The sequence below is a fragment of the Myotis lucifugus genome, unplaced genomic scaffold (genome assembly GCF_000147115.1).
Source record: "Myotis lucifugus unplaced genomic scaffold, Myoluc2.0 scaffold_208, whole genome shotgun sequence".
In the NCBI taxonomy this organism is placed as follows: domain Eukaryota; kingdom Metazoa; phylum Chordata; class Mammalia; order Chiroptera; family Vespertilionidae; genus Myotis; species Myotis lucifugus.
In genome coordinates, this window is record NW_005871256.1 from 1,989,626 (window position 1) to 2,006,581 (window position 16,956).

General features: G+C 50.3%; 1 protein-coding gene across 5 annotated transcripts in view; it reads left to right on the forward strand.

Moving 5' to 3' along the window:
- Positions 1-16,937, forward strand: part of USP42 (ubiquitin specific peptidase 42) — a 35,637-nt gene extending 18,700 nt beyond the window's left edge. For 4 of the 5 annotated variants that reach the window (XM_006097698.3, XM_023761403.1, XM_023761402.1 and 1 more), the window contains exons 8-18: positions 1,138-1,220; positions 2,063-2,174; positions 2,968-3,108; positions 3,294-3,394; positions 4,874-5,027; positions 7,606-8,322; positions 8,421-8,515; positions 10,178-11,677; positions 12,956-13,257; positions 14,980-15,018; positions 15,918-16,937. In XM_006097698.3, coding sequence (XP_006097760.1) covers positions 1,138-1,220; positions 2,063-2,174; positions 2,968-3,108; positions 3,294-3,394; positions 4,874-5,027; positions 7,606-8,322; positions 8,421-8,515; positions 10,178-11,677; positions 12,956-13,257; positions 14,980-14,987 — 3,213 coding nt within the window. In that variant the 3' untranslated portion in view covers positions 14,988-15,018; positions 15,918-16,937. Of the gene's footprint in view, positions 1-1,137; positions 1,221-2,062; positions 2,175-2,967; positions 3,109-3,293; positions 3,395-4,873; positions 5,028-7,605; positions 8,323-8,420; positions 8,516-10,177; positions 11,754-12,955; positions 13,258-14,979; positions 15,019-15,917 lie in introns of those variants that run through there. The other variant, XR_002831401.1, reaches the window with a different exon arrangement.
- The last annotated feature ends 19 nt before the right edge of the window (positions 16,938-16,956 follow it).

Here is a 16,956-nt window from a genome sequence, read left to right on the forward strand (position 1 = left end):
ACATAACTTCATGTATTTGTAGTCCACTTACAATTAAGACTGACTTGTTAGAGAACATGAATTTAAAATTTTAATATGCCAAGACTTATGTACAGGTGATTATTTGAATTTTGTAGTCGGCATCATAATCTTAAAACACCTCATCTTTTTATTACCTTTTGATGTTTCACTTAATAAATCTTAATAAAATCAGATCCTGATAACTATATTAGCCAAAGTAGATGGTGGTTACTATTTAGAAATTGTTTGCTTCCTGCCTGATCTAAAGTGTCATTTTTTTGTTGTTCTGAAGCTTTATTTTTTCTGATTTCGAATGTAATATGTGTTTATGATAAATGAGGAATATTGCAGATACATATGGTCCGTCCTGCAGCATGAGCTGTTCCTGTCTCTGATACACACTGTCCCAGAGTGTTATTACTGTTTCTACACATGGGGTCACACCTCACTTCTGACCACTTGCTGTTTTCCTTCCAATCTGCTTGGCGTTTATGTGATGGTCCAGTGAGTGGATAGAGCAGTTCACATGCCTGATTCCAAGCTGGTAGATACTTGGTTTGTTTCCGTTTCTAGACTATTTTATTTATTTATTTTTTAAATATATTTTATTGATTTTTTACCGAGAGGAAGGAAGAGGGATAGAGAGTTAGAAACATCAATGAGAGAGAAACATCGATTAGCTGCCTCTTGCACACCCCCGACTGGGGATGTACCCGCAACCAAGGTACCTGCCCTTGACCGGAATCGAACCTGGGACCCTTCAGTCCGCAGGCCGATGCTCTATCCACTGAGCCAAACCGGTTAGGGCTTTAGACTATTTTAAAGAATGCTTCAGCCAGCAGCCTCTTCACATATTTTTCTTCACTTTAATCTGATCATTTTTAATGGGAGGGGAAATAACTTGATGTGTCCACATATAAAAATGAATGCCATAGTAAAAGAACATTTCCTTTTTTAAAAATTGATTTGAGAGAGAAAGGAAGAGGGAGAGAGAGAGACAACATGGATCGGCTGCCTTCTGCACGCCCCCTACTGGGGAGTGAGCCCACACCCGGGCTTGTGCCTGACCAGGAATCAAACCAGTGACTTCTTGGTTCACGGCAGTGAGAGGTAACGTGTGCTGCCTTCTCTTCCCAGGCTGCTCAGAGTGTGAACAAGGCGCTGGAGCAGTTTGTGAAGCCCGAGCAGCTGGACGGCGAGAACTCGTACAAGTGCAGCAAGTACGACAGGGTGCCGCCCGGGTGGGAAAGGTCCCTTAGCTGCCGATGCCATCTGGGGAGACACTGCATCTCTGTCCTCCAGGGCCAAGGCGTGTCCTCTCTAGGAGACGTGGGTCTCACTGCTGGGGGGGTTCAGGGAGAGCAGAGGTAAGCCCAGCAGCGGTGTTGTCATCCGCTCTGTTGGAAAGGGCGGGCTAGAGGGCAGCCACTTCTCCTTGGACCTTCTCTGTGGGTCTTACCAGGATTGCTGGTGGTGTCTACTAGAAACCTCTTAATTTTGATTATTTCTTACTGTGTTTCCCCCTGAAGTCAAGAGTGCCTGTTTTCAGAAGGCCTTACGTTGTATGTTTAAGTCGAGTTTCATTTTAGAGTCAGGTGATACTTGTTCTTATCAAATACTCATTTTGGGGGAAGAAGGCTCCCTTCTGTCCGAGCCACAGGGGTTTCTCTGTGTTAAACTCCATGGACATTTCTAATCATTAGGTTTCTTCCTTTTGTATCTGATAGGTCTTTGTTTTCACAGAATTATACCAGCCTGGAAATCTGTTTGTTTTTCAGTTTGTTTTGAGTTGACAGAAACTTGTATTAACCTAATTTGAGAATATCAGTGACCTGTGTGGCTATCAGCTCAGAATTATCCCAGCTTCCTGTCCCTGTCATGCTAATTAAGCAGTTTCTCTGTATTTTAAAGTTTTTTATTTTCACTGTTGGTTGAAAGGGTTGTTTTTCTCATCTAGTACCCTTTGGAAACTTAATTTAGAATGTTTAGAGAAATAACAAGGGAAAGGCTAAAATACAAAAAACATACTTAATCTTAATTATTTGTTTCTGTTTATTTCAAGATGTAAAAAGATGGTTCCAGCTTCAAAGAGATTCACCATACACAGATCCTCCAATGTTCTCACACTTTCTCTGAAACGCTTTGCCAATTTTACTGGCGGGAAAATTGCTAAGGTTTGTGGACATTAGTAACCTTTACGCCGAGCCTTTCAGGGCTCAGTGTCATTAGCTGGTACGGGTTATAAACAATCTAACTGAACAGTTTTGTTACCTGATTTTCTGAATTCTTCCAGCACTTGGTAATGGGAGGAAAATGTCAAAGCATTGAGCCAGTAGTGTATTTTGTGTGTTTATGAGGGTGGGTGTGGTTCTATATCCTATAGCTGGTTAGACTTTCTGATGATAAAATTGGTAACTTACCTGAGTTGAACTCTGTAGTCAGTGAGGTAGAGAGAGTGTGTCATTTGAAATCCTGCTGTGTCTGGCCACTCTTCCAAGTTAGTTTTCTTGGTTGGTTGTTTTCTGATTGGTAATACATTGATTTCCCCATTTCCTTTCCACTTTCTGAAGATTAAAAGTGGTAAAAAAGTCAGTGACATGCAAAAGAAATAAATAATCCATTCCTGAATTACTAAAAATAAGATGATGAAAGCCCAGAATTGTCATTCTATAACTGTCTCTTTCGATTAATTTGAAGAATTCACTTAATATGGATCCTTAATTGTTCAAAGAAAATAAAGAATACAGTGGGATTGCATTAAACACACTTAGATTCAAATATGTTCCAGGTTCGTCATGTCTTTTGAAATGGGGTTCAATGAACTAGGTTTCTGCTAGAATATCATAGAGCATAGTGATTTGCAGGTATCCTGCCCTACACCGCCCCTACATTCCCCTTACCCAAACACGTGGAATGATCTGTGCTTCCAGAAACAATGCTCCTTTTCCTCCTCCCGTTTCTGTTTAGGATGTAAAATATCCGGAATATCTTGATATTCGACCATACATGTCTCAACCAAACGGAGAACCAATTATTTATGTTTTATATGCAGTACTGGTACACACTGGTTTTAACTGCCACGCCGGCCATTACTTCTGCTACATAAAGGTAAGCTGTGTGGATTTGCTAATGTCTTTTATTTACAATACACTGTAAGGGAGCACTGGTGTTCTTGGGGGGAAGGTGAGACTTTTACAGTTAAAATGTACAATTGCATTTTTCTTACATTTCTCTGGCTCAGTGTTCCCTGTTTCCCTAATCATATTGAATCTCTCTTTTATTGGCTCTTGCAGGCTAGCAATGGTCTCTGGTATCAGATGAATGACTCCATCGTATCTACCAGTGATATCAGATCGGTACTCAGTCAACAAGCGTATGTTCTCTTTTATATCAGGTATTGTCAGGAGAACAGATTCTCAAGTTTTCTGCTATTTTATTTCTGTTCATCTCATCAACATATTTAAATTCACTTAATGTGGATCCTTACTGGGTTCTTTTTAGAACTGCGGCTTGAAGCTTGGGAGTGTAAGGATGGGCTTTTGCGGGTGGGTCCTGAGTGTGCGTTAGCTTCCAGCTGTTCTGCAGGTTAACCACAGACACATTCAGAGGAAGGGAAAGGCGATGGCTGAGGAGGGCAGGCTTCTGCTGCTGGCCTCACACTGCGTGACCTGGGGGCCGTGGGGGCCTCAGGAAGGGGCTCGGAGCACTGGGTGTGGTCCCCTCTCAGCTGCTGAGCACAGGCGGGCAGCCACCTTCCTGGATCAGCCTGGGCAGCGCCAGCACCTCTGCTCATTTCTCTCCTGCTCTTGCTGAAGACTGTTTTGCTCATTCCATTGCTGGAAGGGCGTGGCCTTGGAGAAACTGAGGTGTGCTTCAAGGTATTCATTTGTAACAGCTGATCAGTCGTAGAATGATCAGATAAATCATAGCAAATCCATATGTTGAAATATGCAGTTGTTAAAAGTGATTTGTATGAAACCTTTTTTTTTTTTTTTTATTGATATGAGAATGTGCTCAATAAATATGGCGGAAAAAGCAGTTTGAAATGTTATACTGTTGAAAAACCAGTGTAGGCTAAAGTGTAGAGCAGCGGTCGCCAACCTTTCGGACCTCACAGACCACCGGTTGGTGACTGCTGGTGTAGAAGATACTCTTAAATCTGAATAGCAGGTGCCTCTAAGGCAGCGGTTCTCGACCTGTGGGTCGCAACCCCTTTGGGGGTCGAAGGACCCTTTCACAGAGGTTGACTAAGACCATCGGAAAACATATATAATTACATATTGTTTTGTGATTAATCACTATGCTTTAATTATGTTCAATTTGTAACAATGAAAATACATCCTGCATATCAGATATTTACATTACGATTCATAACAGTAGCAAAATTACAGTTATGAAGTAGCAACGAAAATAATTTTATGGTTGAGGGTCACCACAACATGAGGAACAGTGTTAAAGGGTCGCGGCATTAGGAAGGTTGAGAACCACTGCTCTAAGGGGTGAGATGCAGCACAGTGCTTGAGCATCGATCTGTGAACCAGGAGGTCACGATTCAATTCACATGCCCTGGTTGTGGGCTCAATACCCAGTAGGGGGCGTGCAGGAGGCAGCTGATCAGTGATTCTCATATTGATGTTTCTATCTCTCTCCCTCTCCCTCTCTGAAATCAATAAAAATATTTTTTAAAAAGTACCATTTGCCCAATTACCCTGGTGGTCTCCCAATCTGAGCACCTGCCATTGACCTTGACCTAAAAGTCCGTGTGCAGCTCTGTTCGCTGCAGCAGGTTGGTCTGTTACCTGAGAGTCATAAGTGAATCTCCTCTAAGGAGATGTCCTGTGTAACCCTAAGCAATGTCACTCTCTGTCCCCAGGTCCCATGATGTGAAAAATGGAGGTGAACTTACTCATTCCGCCCACAGCCCCGGCCAGTCCTCTCCCCGACCTGTAATCAGTCAGCGTGTCGTCAATAACAAACAGGCCACGTCAGGGTTCATCGGACCACAGCTTCCTTCTCACATGATAAAGGTAACTCTGTTCCATAGAGAGAATGTAACCTTTATGTTAATTTAAAAATGTATCATTCAAACCTTCAGGCTAGCATTGCAGTAGTTGCCATGGCCTCGTATGCAAATGAATTTCTTGTCAAAATAGTATATTCAAGCCATCTATTTATATAAAAGGCTAAGTGACCGACCATCCGTCTGTCTGACGTCCGACCAACCAGCCGGTACATACGATGTGCACTGGCAATTTAAAAATAAACATTGACTTGTGCATGTGTGATACATATAAAGCTTTCACTGGTGCAAATCGCACGCATGTGTTTTGATCTGTCATTGTCGATCCTGAATTTGGTTGTTTTTGTTGACATTCAACATGAACCACATCGCGATTTATTCACTGACAGGCCGGTACATATGATGTGTACTGGCAATCCTATATAATAAAAGCCCAATATGCAAATTGTCCCCTCGGGCGGTTCAACCAGGAGACAGGGAGTTCGACAGCTCACTGTGATGTGCGCTGACCACCAGTGGGTGGCACGGAACATGGCAGGCATTGGAGACATGCTGTGACCTCTCGCTGGCTACCTGGGGGCGGGGGTGATGGGGACGGAGGTGCAGTAAGAATGTGGGATGTCCGCCAAGCTTGCGTTTACTCCCCCTAGTACCCTCCCCTGGGACGCCAGGGCTGGTGTGCCGGGGAAGCTCAGGTGCTGGGTGCCCGTGAGGAGCCTGCCCTGTACCAGTGCAGCCTCTTCCAGTTGAGTCAGGCCGCAGCCACCAGGACCTCGGGCTGGTTGGGCTCCCCGTGGGTTCACGTAGGAGCCAGTCTGCGAGGCCGGCCAGGAGAGAGTGTGCTGCCCACCTGGCTTCTGTGTGGCATCGCTGGGCGGACCAGAGGCCCACGCTGTGCCTGGGCCTGAGGAATCTGGCCGTGCTCATTGCATCTCCGTGTGGGGACTCGGGCGGAGGGGGGCGCGCGGGGACCCCGATGCTGCCCAGGGCCCAGAGATCAGCTGGGACCTGCCCTTCCATGCCAGACGCTCATGCTTTGATCACCGGCCAGGCCTAGGGACCACACCCATGTATGAATTTCGTGCACCAGGCCTCTCGTTTGAAAATCAATGTTGACTGGCGCATACACGATACATACAAAGCTCTCGCTGGTGCCAATCGCATGCGTGTCTTAATTTTATAATACTATATTATATGTACTATTTTGACATGTAATTTTTTGCAGTAACGTAATTACCACATGAATCTTTCTTCTAATTTCCTTCCAATGTGCATGAATCCGTGCACCAGGCCACTGGTTCATTATAAAATATTTCAAGTGCACAGCACATCGCAGAGTATGGATGTAATGGTGAAGAAGCAGATCCCGGGTATAAGGGTATTTAAACGCTAGAGAGTTTAGCTCTCGCGCTGGACTTCCATTCACTTGATGAAATACTTGGGGACCCTTCATTAATGCTGGACTGCAGGAAAGTGGCCCCGAACCGACAGGACACTTGCATTATGTCTGCTCAGCCCTTTCACGAGTGTGGCGCTTTCTGTGTCCAGCTGGGTGTGGCCACACTTCCAGGTGGCCTCTTGGGGAGAACTGATGACAGGCCTGGGCCTTGAGACGCTTTGTGGAACCGAGGCCCACCTTTTGGTAGACTTCCGTGTGAGGTCGAGGACGGCTTGTCCACATGTTGGAATAATCCCTGTCCTCTGTGCTGCAGTGTGTTAACAGCCTTTCGGTTTGAGTCCCTTTGGTTTTGAACCAGCAGATTGTCCAGTTGTGTGCTGTGTCCTGTGGACGTGGGGCAGTGTGTGGATTATGGCAGGAGTTATACCTCTAAGGCCTCTGGGAGCTGGGCAGGCAGCAGGCTCCTGAATTGGACTCTTCGTGAAGGTGACATCAGGAGAGCACATGCCCTATGCTGAGCGGTGGCTGCTACTGATTTTTCAAAAGTCGCCCCCGCCACCCCTACCCCATGAAACCCTTCAATGTTAAGATAGAAACTAATTCAGATATTTAACAAAACATTGTGAAGGCCAAACAGAATTCATCTGTGAACGAGATTTCACCCATGACCTCCAGTTTGCAGCCTCTAGGGTGTAGCAGCAGTAGTTGGAATCTGAGATTCAGAGATATTGTTGGGGGAGGGGATGGGCGGGCCACTGGTGCCTGAAGGCACTCTTCTCTGTCTGCCCACGTGACCAGCTCCCTAGCTACCATGGCCAACGGCCGTTCCCTGCTGGCTGGCACTTCCTTCTGCTTGTACAGCTCTGGGCTCCCAAGAAAACCAAGAACATATGAGACTACTCAAAGGCGCCTGTTCACTCTGCCCGATCGGAGCAGAAAGAATATGGTCTGGGCCATGTTTTCTGGGCAAAAATAGTTGTCGCTGTTTGTTGTTTAATTATCAGAAAACGATGACCTGTGAAAGGTTTGTGCAGGCAGGAGTGGGTGAGGAGAGGGCGTGTTTCTAGGTGTGTAAAGCTTATAATTTATAAAAAGAAAAAGACCCCCTGGGAAGGGTCTGTAGCCAGAGTGGGTTCTGCCTGTGACTCTGGAATGCTCACCAGGGCTGTGGTCTTCTTGCTTCCAGAACCCACCCCACTTGAATGGGACCGGACCCTTGAAAGAAACGCCCAGCAGCTCCGTGTCGAGTCCTAATGGAAATTCCAATGTCAGCAGGGCTGGTGCTGTTAACGCTTCAACTTCTGTTCAAAACTGGTCAGTTAACAGGGCCTCAGTTATCCCGGAACATCCCAAGAAACAAAAAATCACCATCAGTATTCACAACAAGTTACCTGTTCGCCAAGGTCAGTCTCAGCCTAACCTTCACAACAATGGTTTGGAGAACCCTACCAAGCCTGTTCCCTCTTCTACCATTACCACTTCTTCTGCAATACAGTCTACCTCGAGTGCACCCACGTCAGTTCCCAGTAAAGTCACAAAGCCGACGGCCCCGAGTGAGTCCTGCTCCAAGCCAGTGATGAACGGCAAGTCCAAGCTGAACTCCAGCGTCCTAGTCCCCTACGGTGCCGAGTCATCGGAAGAGTCTGACGAGGAGGCCAAGGGCCTCGGCAGGGAGAACGGTCTGGGCACGGTCGAGAGCTCGAACTCTTCTGCTCTGGATGCTGAAGCTGACGAGGCCTCTCAGCACGAGCTTCGAGAACCTGTGACTCTAAATGGTGCTAATGTCAGTACAGACAGTGACCCGGAAGAGAGCGGTCTGTCCTTCGATGGTGCCAGCTGCCAAGTCCAGCCTGACCTACACTCAGAAAACCCCTTTTCTAAGGCAAATGGTCTCCCTGGGAAGGTGAGTGGGGTTGGGCGGGGGTGGGCGGGTCGCTGGCTAGACTTCAGGAGGTGGGGAGTAGCGACTAGAGTTGGAGCATCTTTGTTTTTTTATTGTAGTTGATGCCCGCTCCTTTGCCACCGCTCCCGGAAGACAAAATCTTAGAGACTTTCAAGCTCGGCAACAAAGGGAAAGGCTCGACGGATGAGACAAGGTAACAGTAACTCGGGAGGAAATCCCAGTGGTGTCCTGGGCCTGTCACTAGTTTAACTCTGTACATGTCTTGACTCCTGGGATGACTTGAATGATCTATGGCATTTGTTCATTTGCTTTTGTAAAAAGTAAAGAAAAACGTATCAGCTGATCGTCCAGGAAAGCTTGCTGCCCTCAGCTAGCGTGTCCTCCTCAGGGCTGCCGTCAGCACACTGCTGCCTGGGCACCTGGCCCGCCCACGTCCTCCGCCCAGGACAGGGCCGTGGTTCTCAGCTGTCGGCAGCACATGTTTGGTCTTGCCCCCTCCAGAATTCTGAAACCAAATTTATGGGAAAGATAGTCCCGCTTCCACGTGGTCATTTTAAAAAACCAGGATATTGACCTAAATGTAATGGGAATAGGAGGAAAGGAATGTGTAACGCAGCTGTATTTCAACATGTAGCAGCCAGGCGAGCCTGCACTGCGCCAGGCAGCAACGCAGCGGGCCGGGTTTGCTGCGACGTGACAGCGTAAAGTGCGGCCTGAGGTCGGGAGCCCCGCGCCACACGCAGCCACCACCAGGGAAATGAGTCCTCGTGGCGGCAGCTTAAGTGACGCTCAGACCGTGGTGGGCAGCTTAAGTGACACTCAGACCCGCTAGCTGTGTTCCTGGAAAAGCTCGTTTCCCTGGAGCTGCCCGTCACAGGGCACTGGCCTGTTCCGTGGGCCTGCCTGCCTCTCCCCTGCCTGCTAGTGCCAGCGGGGCTCCCCTTCATTGTGACAACCCAGAAATGCACCCCATTTTCTGAATGGCCCTGGCAGTGCTGCCTCACTGGCCACTGCAGGGAAGGCTGGCAGAGCCGAGGGGAATGGAGTCAATCCTGGAGGCAGGGAACGCCCAGTCCTGGGCTCCCCGGAAGATGGAACAGCGGGAGCACCGGTCACAGGCATACAGGTCCCTCTGTTACCGCCTAGTCCAGCTCAGCGTGTCCGCACTCGTATGTGCACGGGAGTGACCACAGCTCTCTGCGTGAGCCAGGCCGTGCGTGGAGCGTAACCGGTGTGTTGCGCCACGTGCTGACTTGAGAATCTCACTGCCACGCTCTAGAAAACGTGTAGTGACCTTGTATGTATACCCTCTCCCAGACACCGTCCTGCGAGAAGTGGGGCCCCTGTCGGGTTCTGAGGTCTCTTGGCAGCTTTCATTGACCTCACATCCATCGCAGCTCCCAGCGATCAAGGGCAGAGCCGTTTCCCGAAGCCCAGTGACCCCTCACCGATGCTGAGTCACTGCAGGAGCTCGGCCCTGTCGGGTGGAAAGGGGTCCAGAGGAACAGTCGAGCCTCCCCTGTCATCTGACCGGTTGGACGTTCAGACTTAGTTGTGAAGGAGGCGAGTCTCCCTGGGAACAGAAGCGGCCTAGAACCTCAGCATTGTTGTTGCTAAAGAATGGATAGGAGATGGGCTTGATAGAACATTTTATATTTTTACTTAACGAGGGAAGGACAATTTGATGTTTCAGAAAACGGTAAGTTCACTATTGGGTTTCAACCAGATATATTAAAGGCATAAAACACTTAGTAAATGGCTGTTTTGAAGTGTTTGTCTCTGTGAGCCAATGACAGTAACCCATAAAGCAATCTGGCGAATGACTAATTTGTTATTTGTTTTTGTCGGGCTGCAGTGCACCTGGAACAGACGGGAGCCAGACAGAGCATCCTGAGGCAGGACTGGAGCCCGGCAGCCCCACTCCTGACTCCCGGGAGGAACTGGAGACGGCCACGGGTCTGAGCAGCAAACTGAAGAAGGCTTCGCCGCTCCCGGACCCCGGCATCCAGCCTACATCTACCAAAGAACAAGTCCCTGAGGGCATCTCAGCAAAACCCGAGGAGTCCGTGCCCAGCGTCAACCACCTCTGTAACGCCAACAAGAACACCGCTGGGGACGACCCCCTCTCTGAACTGTGCGACCCTGGGAATGGAACAGGGGAGGAGAGCAGAGCGTCCCAGGATACAGCGGGGACGTTAGCAGAGAGTCCCCGGGACTCGGCAGCAGGGGACGCCACGGGGAGGCTGAGCCCGAGCCCCGCGGCATGTCCCGAGGGTGACGGCGAGCAGGACTCCGTCCACGGCAGCCGAGACCAGTGCACGGATGCGGAAGACGTTTCTAAAGTCTCAGACGTTTCTAAAATCTCGGGGGCGCCTACAGACGAGCCGCCCTCTTCCCAGTTGGACAAAGTCACGGAAAACCATTCAGAAGGGGTTGGGGCTCCCGAGCAAAGCCCCGGGGAGCCACGTGAAGAAAACAAGGCTGGGCAGAAAGGCCAGGCCCGGTCTCCGGTGAAGGAGAAGATCAGCAGCCTCCGCAAGGTTGACCGAGGACACTATCGCACCCGGAGGGACCGCTCGTCCAGCGGGGAGCACGCGCGGGACAGCAGGAGCCAGACCGAGGACCGTTACCGCCGGCGGCGGCACTCCTACACGCGCGAGCGCACCCTGCAGGGGCGCCGGCCCGAGCACTGCAGCGGGGGCCCGCACCACGCCTGCGAGCACCGCGGCCTGGCCCGGCACCGCCACCACCACTCCCGGAGCAGAGGCGGGTCCGACCACGACTGGAGCAGGTACCACCACTCGGAAAGCGAGCACTCCTGGGGCCGGGAGAAGTACTACCTGGACAGAACGAGGTGGGACAAATGCAGGTATTACCACGACAGGTACGCCCCGTACACGGCCAGGGAGGCGTGGGAGTGGAGGCCTTTGCACGGGGACCGAGACTATGACCGAGACTATGACCGTGTGGGTCATTACGGCGGCCGGCCCTACAAGGACTATAAAAGCAGGAAGGGCTACGAGCTGGGTGCCAAAGAGAGGGAACGGCACCACTTGAGCGGCCCCCGGGCGGGCCCCCCCCACGCCCTGCCGCCCCACCCTGAGAAGTCCGCCGAGAGGATTGCACTTGCACCTGAAGGCAGCAGCTGTCACCTCGCTGATCGCTTTCACGACCACGAAAATGTGAAGTCACACAAACGGAGGTACGATAGTATAGAACATGGTGACACCCACGTAGAAAAGAAAGCCTGGAGGAGCGTACAGAGGGACCCTTTAGAAGAACCTAAAGTGAAGAAGCACAAAAAGTCAAAGAAGAAAAAGAAATCCAAAGACAAACACCGAGAGCGAGACTCCAGGTGAGGGCGTGGCCGCGCTCGGCTGCGGTGGGGTCACCGGCCTCGGCTCCGCTGTCTCCGACCCGCTCAGCGACAGGTGGGGTGGGGCGTGGTGGTCTGATTTGTATTCCTCATCTGTGGATTCTGAGATTTCATGGTTTTTACAGATTTCTAAAATTTAGCTCTGCTTTTAAGCTGTATCTTACTTTACAGGATCATAAAATGCCGACAAACCTCATTTTCAAACATCCCCATGTGAATGCTTACACCTTAGGAGTAAGCGTGCGATGCGCTGGACAGGAAGGCTCGAGGGCTTTGCCTTCACCGCTGGCGCTAGCACCCTTCCTGGTCGGATGTACTTATTGTCACGTCTGTTCATACTTCCTTCAACCTCCTGGCTGCCAGGTGACAGAACGGGAGGCCGCAGTGGCATTGACACTTCCCGCCCTAAGTGGGATCTGAGACGCATCTTTTGTTGCCTTTGTTTTTGTCTGTTTCTCTGTCTCCATTTTTCAATTTGAAATCTAACTGGGAAATATGTTTTTGTATTTTGAAAAAGCTAAATTGGCCAGTGAGTGTCCTGGAAATGACTTATCTGTGATGACACGAATGAGCACAAACAGAATTACTCACACATCTTATACTGTATACCTTTGACATCCTTAGAATTGCAACCTTGGGAAAACAATACCATGAGCCCTTGGTAAATAGTGGTTCCTGGGGGCAAGGGGCTCGCCGGCACCCCATGTGGCTGGCACCTGCAGGAGGGCTTCTCCCTCAGCCACCAGGTTCAGGAGAAGCAGCTCGGTCGGTACTGCCGCAGGGATTTTGGCCGAACACCTTAGGGCAGTGATGGCGAACCTATGACACGCGTGTCAGAGGTGACACGCGAACTCATTTTTTTGGTTGATTTTTCTTTGTTAAATGGCATTTAAATATATAAAATAAATATCAAAAATGTAAGTCTTTGTTTTACTATGGTTGCAAATATCAAAAAGTTTCTATATGTGACACGGCACCAGAGTTAGGGTTTTTCAAAATGCTGACACGCCGAGCTCAAAAGGTTCGCTGTCACTGCCTTAGAGCCTGAGCAAAGCTAACGGCAGCGGTGGGAGGGGTTTCAGTGGGTTATTTATGGCCTGGACTTTAAGAGATCCTTCCAGTGCATTTTAAATCAGACAAAGATTTTACCTGCATTTGCATCATGAGTGTCCACAGTGTGGGTGGAAAAGCCGAGGGCCGGCTCTCGTCGAGGTGGCTGTTTGGTGGTGGTTTGAGTTCTGGCTTATTCTCCCGCAGGCATCAGCAGGACTCGGATCTCTCGGCAGCATGCTCGGATGCTGACCTCCACAGACACAGGAAGAAGAAGAAGAAAAAGAAGAGACACTCAAGGAAATCGGAGGACTGTGGGCGAGACTCAGGACTGCACTTAGCTAAGGCCGCCAGCTCTGAGGCTCTTGACTGCTTCCGGAGAGCCGACGGCAGCCCCCCCCTCACCGACGGCCTGCCTCTGGAAGGCGCTGGACCTTTCCGCGAGAAAACAAAACGTTTAAGGATGGACAGCAGGGATGACAGGTGTCATCTGTCTGAGTGTGGCCAGGGTAAGAGGAGACACTTGGACTTAAGAATGTAGGAGCTGGTCTTTTTAGAAAAGGGGATTGACACCTGGGAGGAAGGCCCAATGGCACGGGGGGGGGGCGGCGGGGGGGACGCGCTTCAGCAGGAGCCCCTCCCACCCGCTTTCTCCACCCCCCACCCTGAGGGCGGCATGGAGCATGGCCCCCTTAGCATTTTGGGGAGCATGGAGCATGGCCCCCTTAGCATTTTGGGGTTACATGGACCAGGCCTCACGGCTCCAGGTACCATTTTCCTTGGGAAGGGCCAGAACTTTCCTTTTCAGACCATTTTTATATTCTTCTCTCCGGAATCCTTAGACCTTGGGCGTTCTGAGCATAACCTAGGAGTCGGTGTGATGACTTGGGTCATTAGGGACGTCAGCTGTCGCACCTGTCGTGCGGGGCTCTGGCTCCTGGGGAGTGGATCACTCTGGGTGTCCGGTCTTGTCTGCTCTGCATAGCTCTGCCCCTGTAATGGTGTGGTCCTTTCTGTCGCTAATTGCACTTAAAGCTGCCCCCTCCTCGCCCCTTCTAATCTGTGCCAGTGACCTTCGCCCCTGGCGAGCAGCACGGAGCCTGCGAGAAAGCGTGATGTAGGCAGCGCCCCAGAGCGGCCGCGAACCGCAGCCCCGGGCAGGGCCAGCCAGTTAGAATGGCTTCAACATCTCAAGTGGTTGGAAAAGTCCAAAGAAGATTCCATTTCCCATGAAAAGTATATGGAATTGAAATGTCGGTGTGTAGAGCGCAGTGGAGCACAGCCCAGCTTTTACGGCCTTTTGTGGAGTTTGCTGACCGCCCTGGACCCCGAGGTGTCCTGTGACTGTCACCCTGGTTGCCCAGAGGCCTTTGGGTTCCTGATGGTGTCCTGGGCTCGGCCGAGGTGACCTGTGGGGGTGGTCAGCCTGTGATGGTTGGCTAGGAGGGCACCTGGGCCCCAGTGTTGGCGAGGCATGGCGTGTTCCATCGGGAGGGTGAGTGTGGTGGGAGCTGGCAGCCCTCAGCAGCAAGAAAGTGGAGCTGAAGTGGTATTTGCTGTTTTTAAGGGATTAATATGTGTCCCTTCAGATTGGTTTCCCGTGAACATGTCAGTGTCGGGGGAAGTCCCTCTCCCTCGAGCAGGGAGGGGCTGTGTGCACGGGTCCCAGGCAGCGCACACGGTTGCCAGACTCCTCCGCAGGGGGTGGGGCCGCCCAGGGCTCTGGAGGGAGGGAGGCCGAGTGCCCACCTCGCTGGTGGCGTGTGCAGCTCTGCTCTGTCTCCAGGGGCTGCCGTCAGGCCGGTGGTCCTGTCCCCGATCCAGCACTTTCCACTCTGAGCAGCCTCGCACTGTCCCCGCCTGTCCCCTCAGGAAGGGCCAGTCACCTGGCCTTCAAGCATCCCCGTCACCTGTCGGGACACGTGTCCTCTGTCCTGGTGCCTTGACCGCTGACCTGTCCTTCAGCCTCGCTGTCTCTGGTGTAAAGCCTGCCCCTCCTCATGTGACAAGGCTGATGACCATGTCTGCGGGCGTGCGTGGCTTTCCCGGCTTCTCCCCGCGGCGACTGTCTCCCTAACCCCCGGAGAAAGGGCCCCCTCCGCACCCCGCTGCGCACCCTGGGCCTGGTGTGGTGTTATTTCCCGTGGAACTGTGAGCCTGCCGCGCGCCCGGCACAGGACCAGACACCATGAGACCATTAAACTGTCTCTTAACCTTTGCTTGCGTTCTAGGTGACTGAAAGCTTGGCCTCAAAGAATTCACTAGTTATGGTAAGCTGTTTTCACGTCTGTCTACCCATGACTGTTGGCAGAGGACTGTGGGGACAGAGTTTGGGACACGGGTGTGGGGGACCCTGTCCTCCAGGCTGGCCCTGTGCTGAACACTCCCTCCTCGTCAGTATCCTGGCTCGGGGACACTCCAGCCCTCCTTCCTCCTCGTAAGAAAATGAGGGTATTTAAAGCGTCAGAATAATAGGGAAACGTTTGGAGATGGAAAATCCAGCCTCCTCCACCCAGACCTCCCGGGTGCCTGAGAGGGGCCCCTGGAATCTCCACCCTCCACACACACCAGGGCCAGAACACCCAGAGGCGTCTGGCCCCACCCCCCATTTTCGACAAAAGGGTTTGCTTGATTTGAATGAGGTTTAGGTGTTTTAGAGCAGATCCAAACCTGGTCAGTGCCACGCAGCTGACGTGGGAGACGACTCGTGTCTCGCACCTGCCCTCGCTGCGGAAAGGGGAGGCAGCCATGTTGCCCAAATGTCTAACTCTGGTCAGCGAGAGGGACTTACACACACTTCAGTGATGTGTCCACAGAAGGTTAACGTGCAGTTAGTCCGCATGACTTACCATTGTGTCCTCGGGAGGCCTGAGCCCAGCTAAGGGCTTCAGGGGTGGAGACGGATTAGCCAGTTGGGGTTCGGTGGGCACGGTCCATGCCCAGCAGATGGCGCCCTCGTGCTGAGCTGCCTGCTGGCTCGGCCGTTGGCACGACTGTCTGGCCTGTGTGTCTGGAACCGCCCAGTCCCTTTACAGCCATTCAGAAAGGCAGGCAGTGCGGGAAGGAAGAGCGTCCCGAGACCCGGGCTGTCCTGGTGTGACGTGTGCCGCAGCGAGGCCTGCGGGCTCCTTAGACCCTCTGCTCCAGCTTCCTGCCTCTTGTCTTTCAGATTCAACATGTCCAACAGAAGCCATCCCCAACCCAGCTTCCATTATAAACATAGAAAATAACTTTGTTCAGATCTGCGTGGTGCTTCTTTAGTAAATACTGTACAGATTTTACCATGGAGAACTTCTTTTTTAGTTTTTACCTTTTCTTAATTACCCTTATTCCAAATGGACGAACACTTTCTACAACTGCTGAGCATTGTAAAATACGTGTATATAAATCACATTAAAAGTGACGCCCTGGACTAGAACATCTCAATGCTGCTTAATCACAGACTCAGGTTGATCTCTCGTATTCCATGTAATGCTCCTCCAATCAGACCTCCGGTGCAAGGCCAGCCGGGACCCTGGGATTGTTCACATACAAACAGCTGACAGTGTGCATATTTAATTTAAAGACTATTTAAGCTCCACGAGCTCTCAGCTGACTCGAGAGCAGTGTTTTCTGTAATGTCTGATACTAGAAACGAACGTGCTTCATGTTTCAGTTTATTCAAGATTGGAAGGTGTATTTTATAGACAAGTTCTGTTTTTGAACTTTGTGGAACTATTCCAATCAACTTACCAGTTATGATGAGTATTTACATTATGAATGTATAATCCAGACATTATTTGTAAAGCCTACAGTACGTTTTTTATTACATAACACTTTTTATACAGTTTCTCTTGTCTTGACTATGATATTGGAGTCTGAGTTATCAGCTTGGTCCCTGAAAAGTTTCTAGTTACAGACAAAATCATACTGTGATTTTATTTTTAATATGGATATGCTATCAAACTGTGATACACTTATAATTCACTGGTCCTGCATCAGGAGACGGAGTGGGGACAACTGTATTTAATACAGTTTGTATCTGAATAATCTGTATGGTTTATACAGTTTGTGTTGTTCAGAGATGTCTAAAGTTTGATCTTTGTTTTTTTAAAGATTAAAAAAGCACTTGCCCCACTGTAAATATACAGCATGTAAAATTTATATAGTATATAAATGGCAGCAAATTAAACATTTTGTGTCTTCTTTTTTACTGCTGTTTGCCCCAT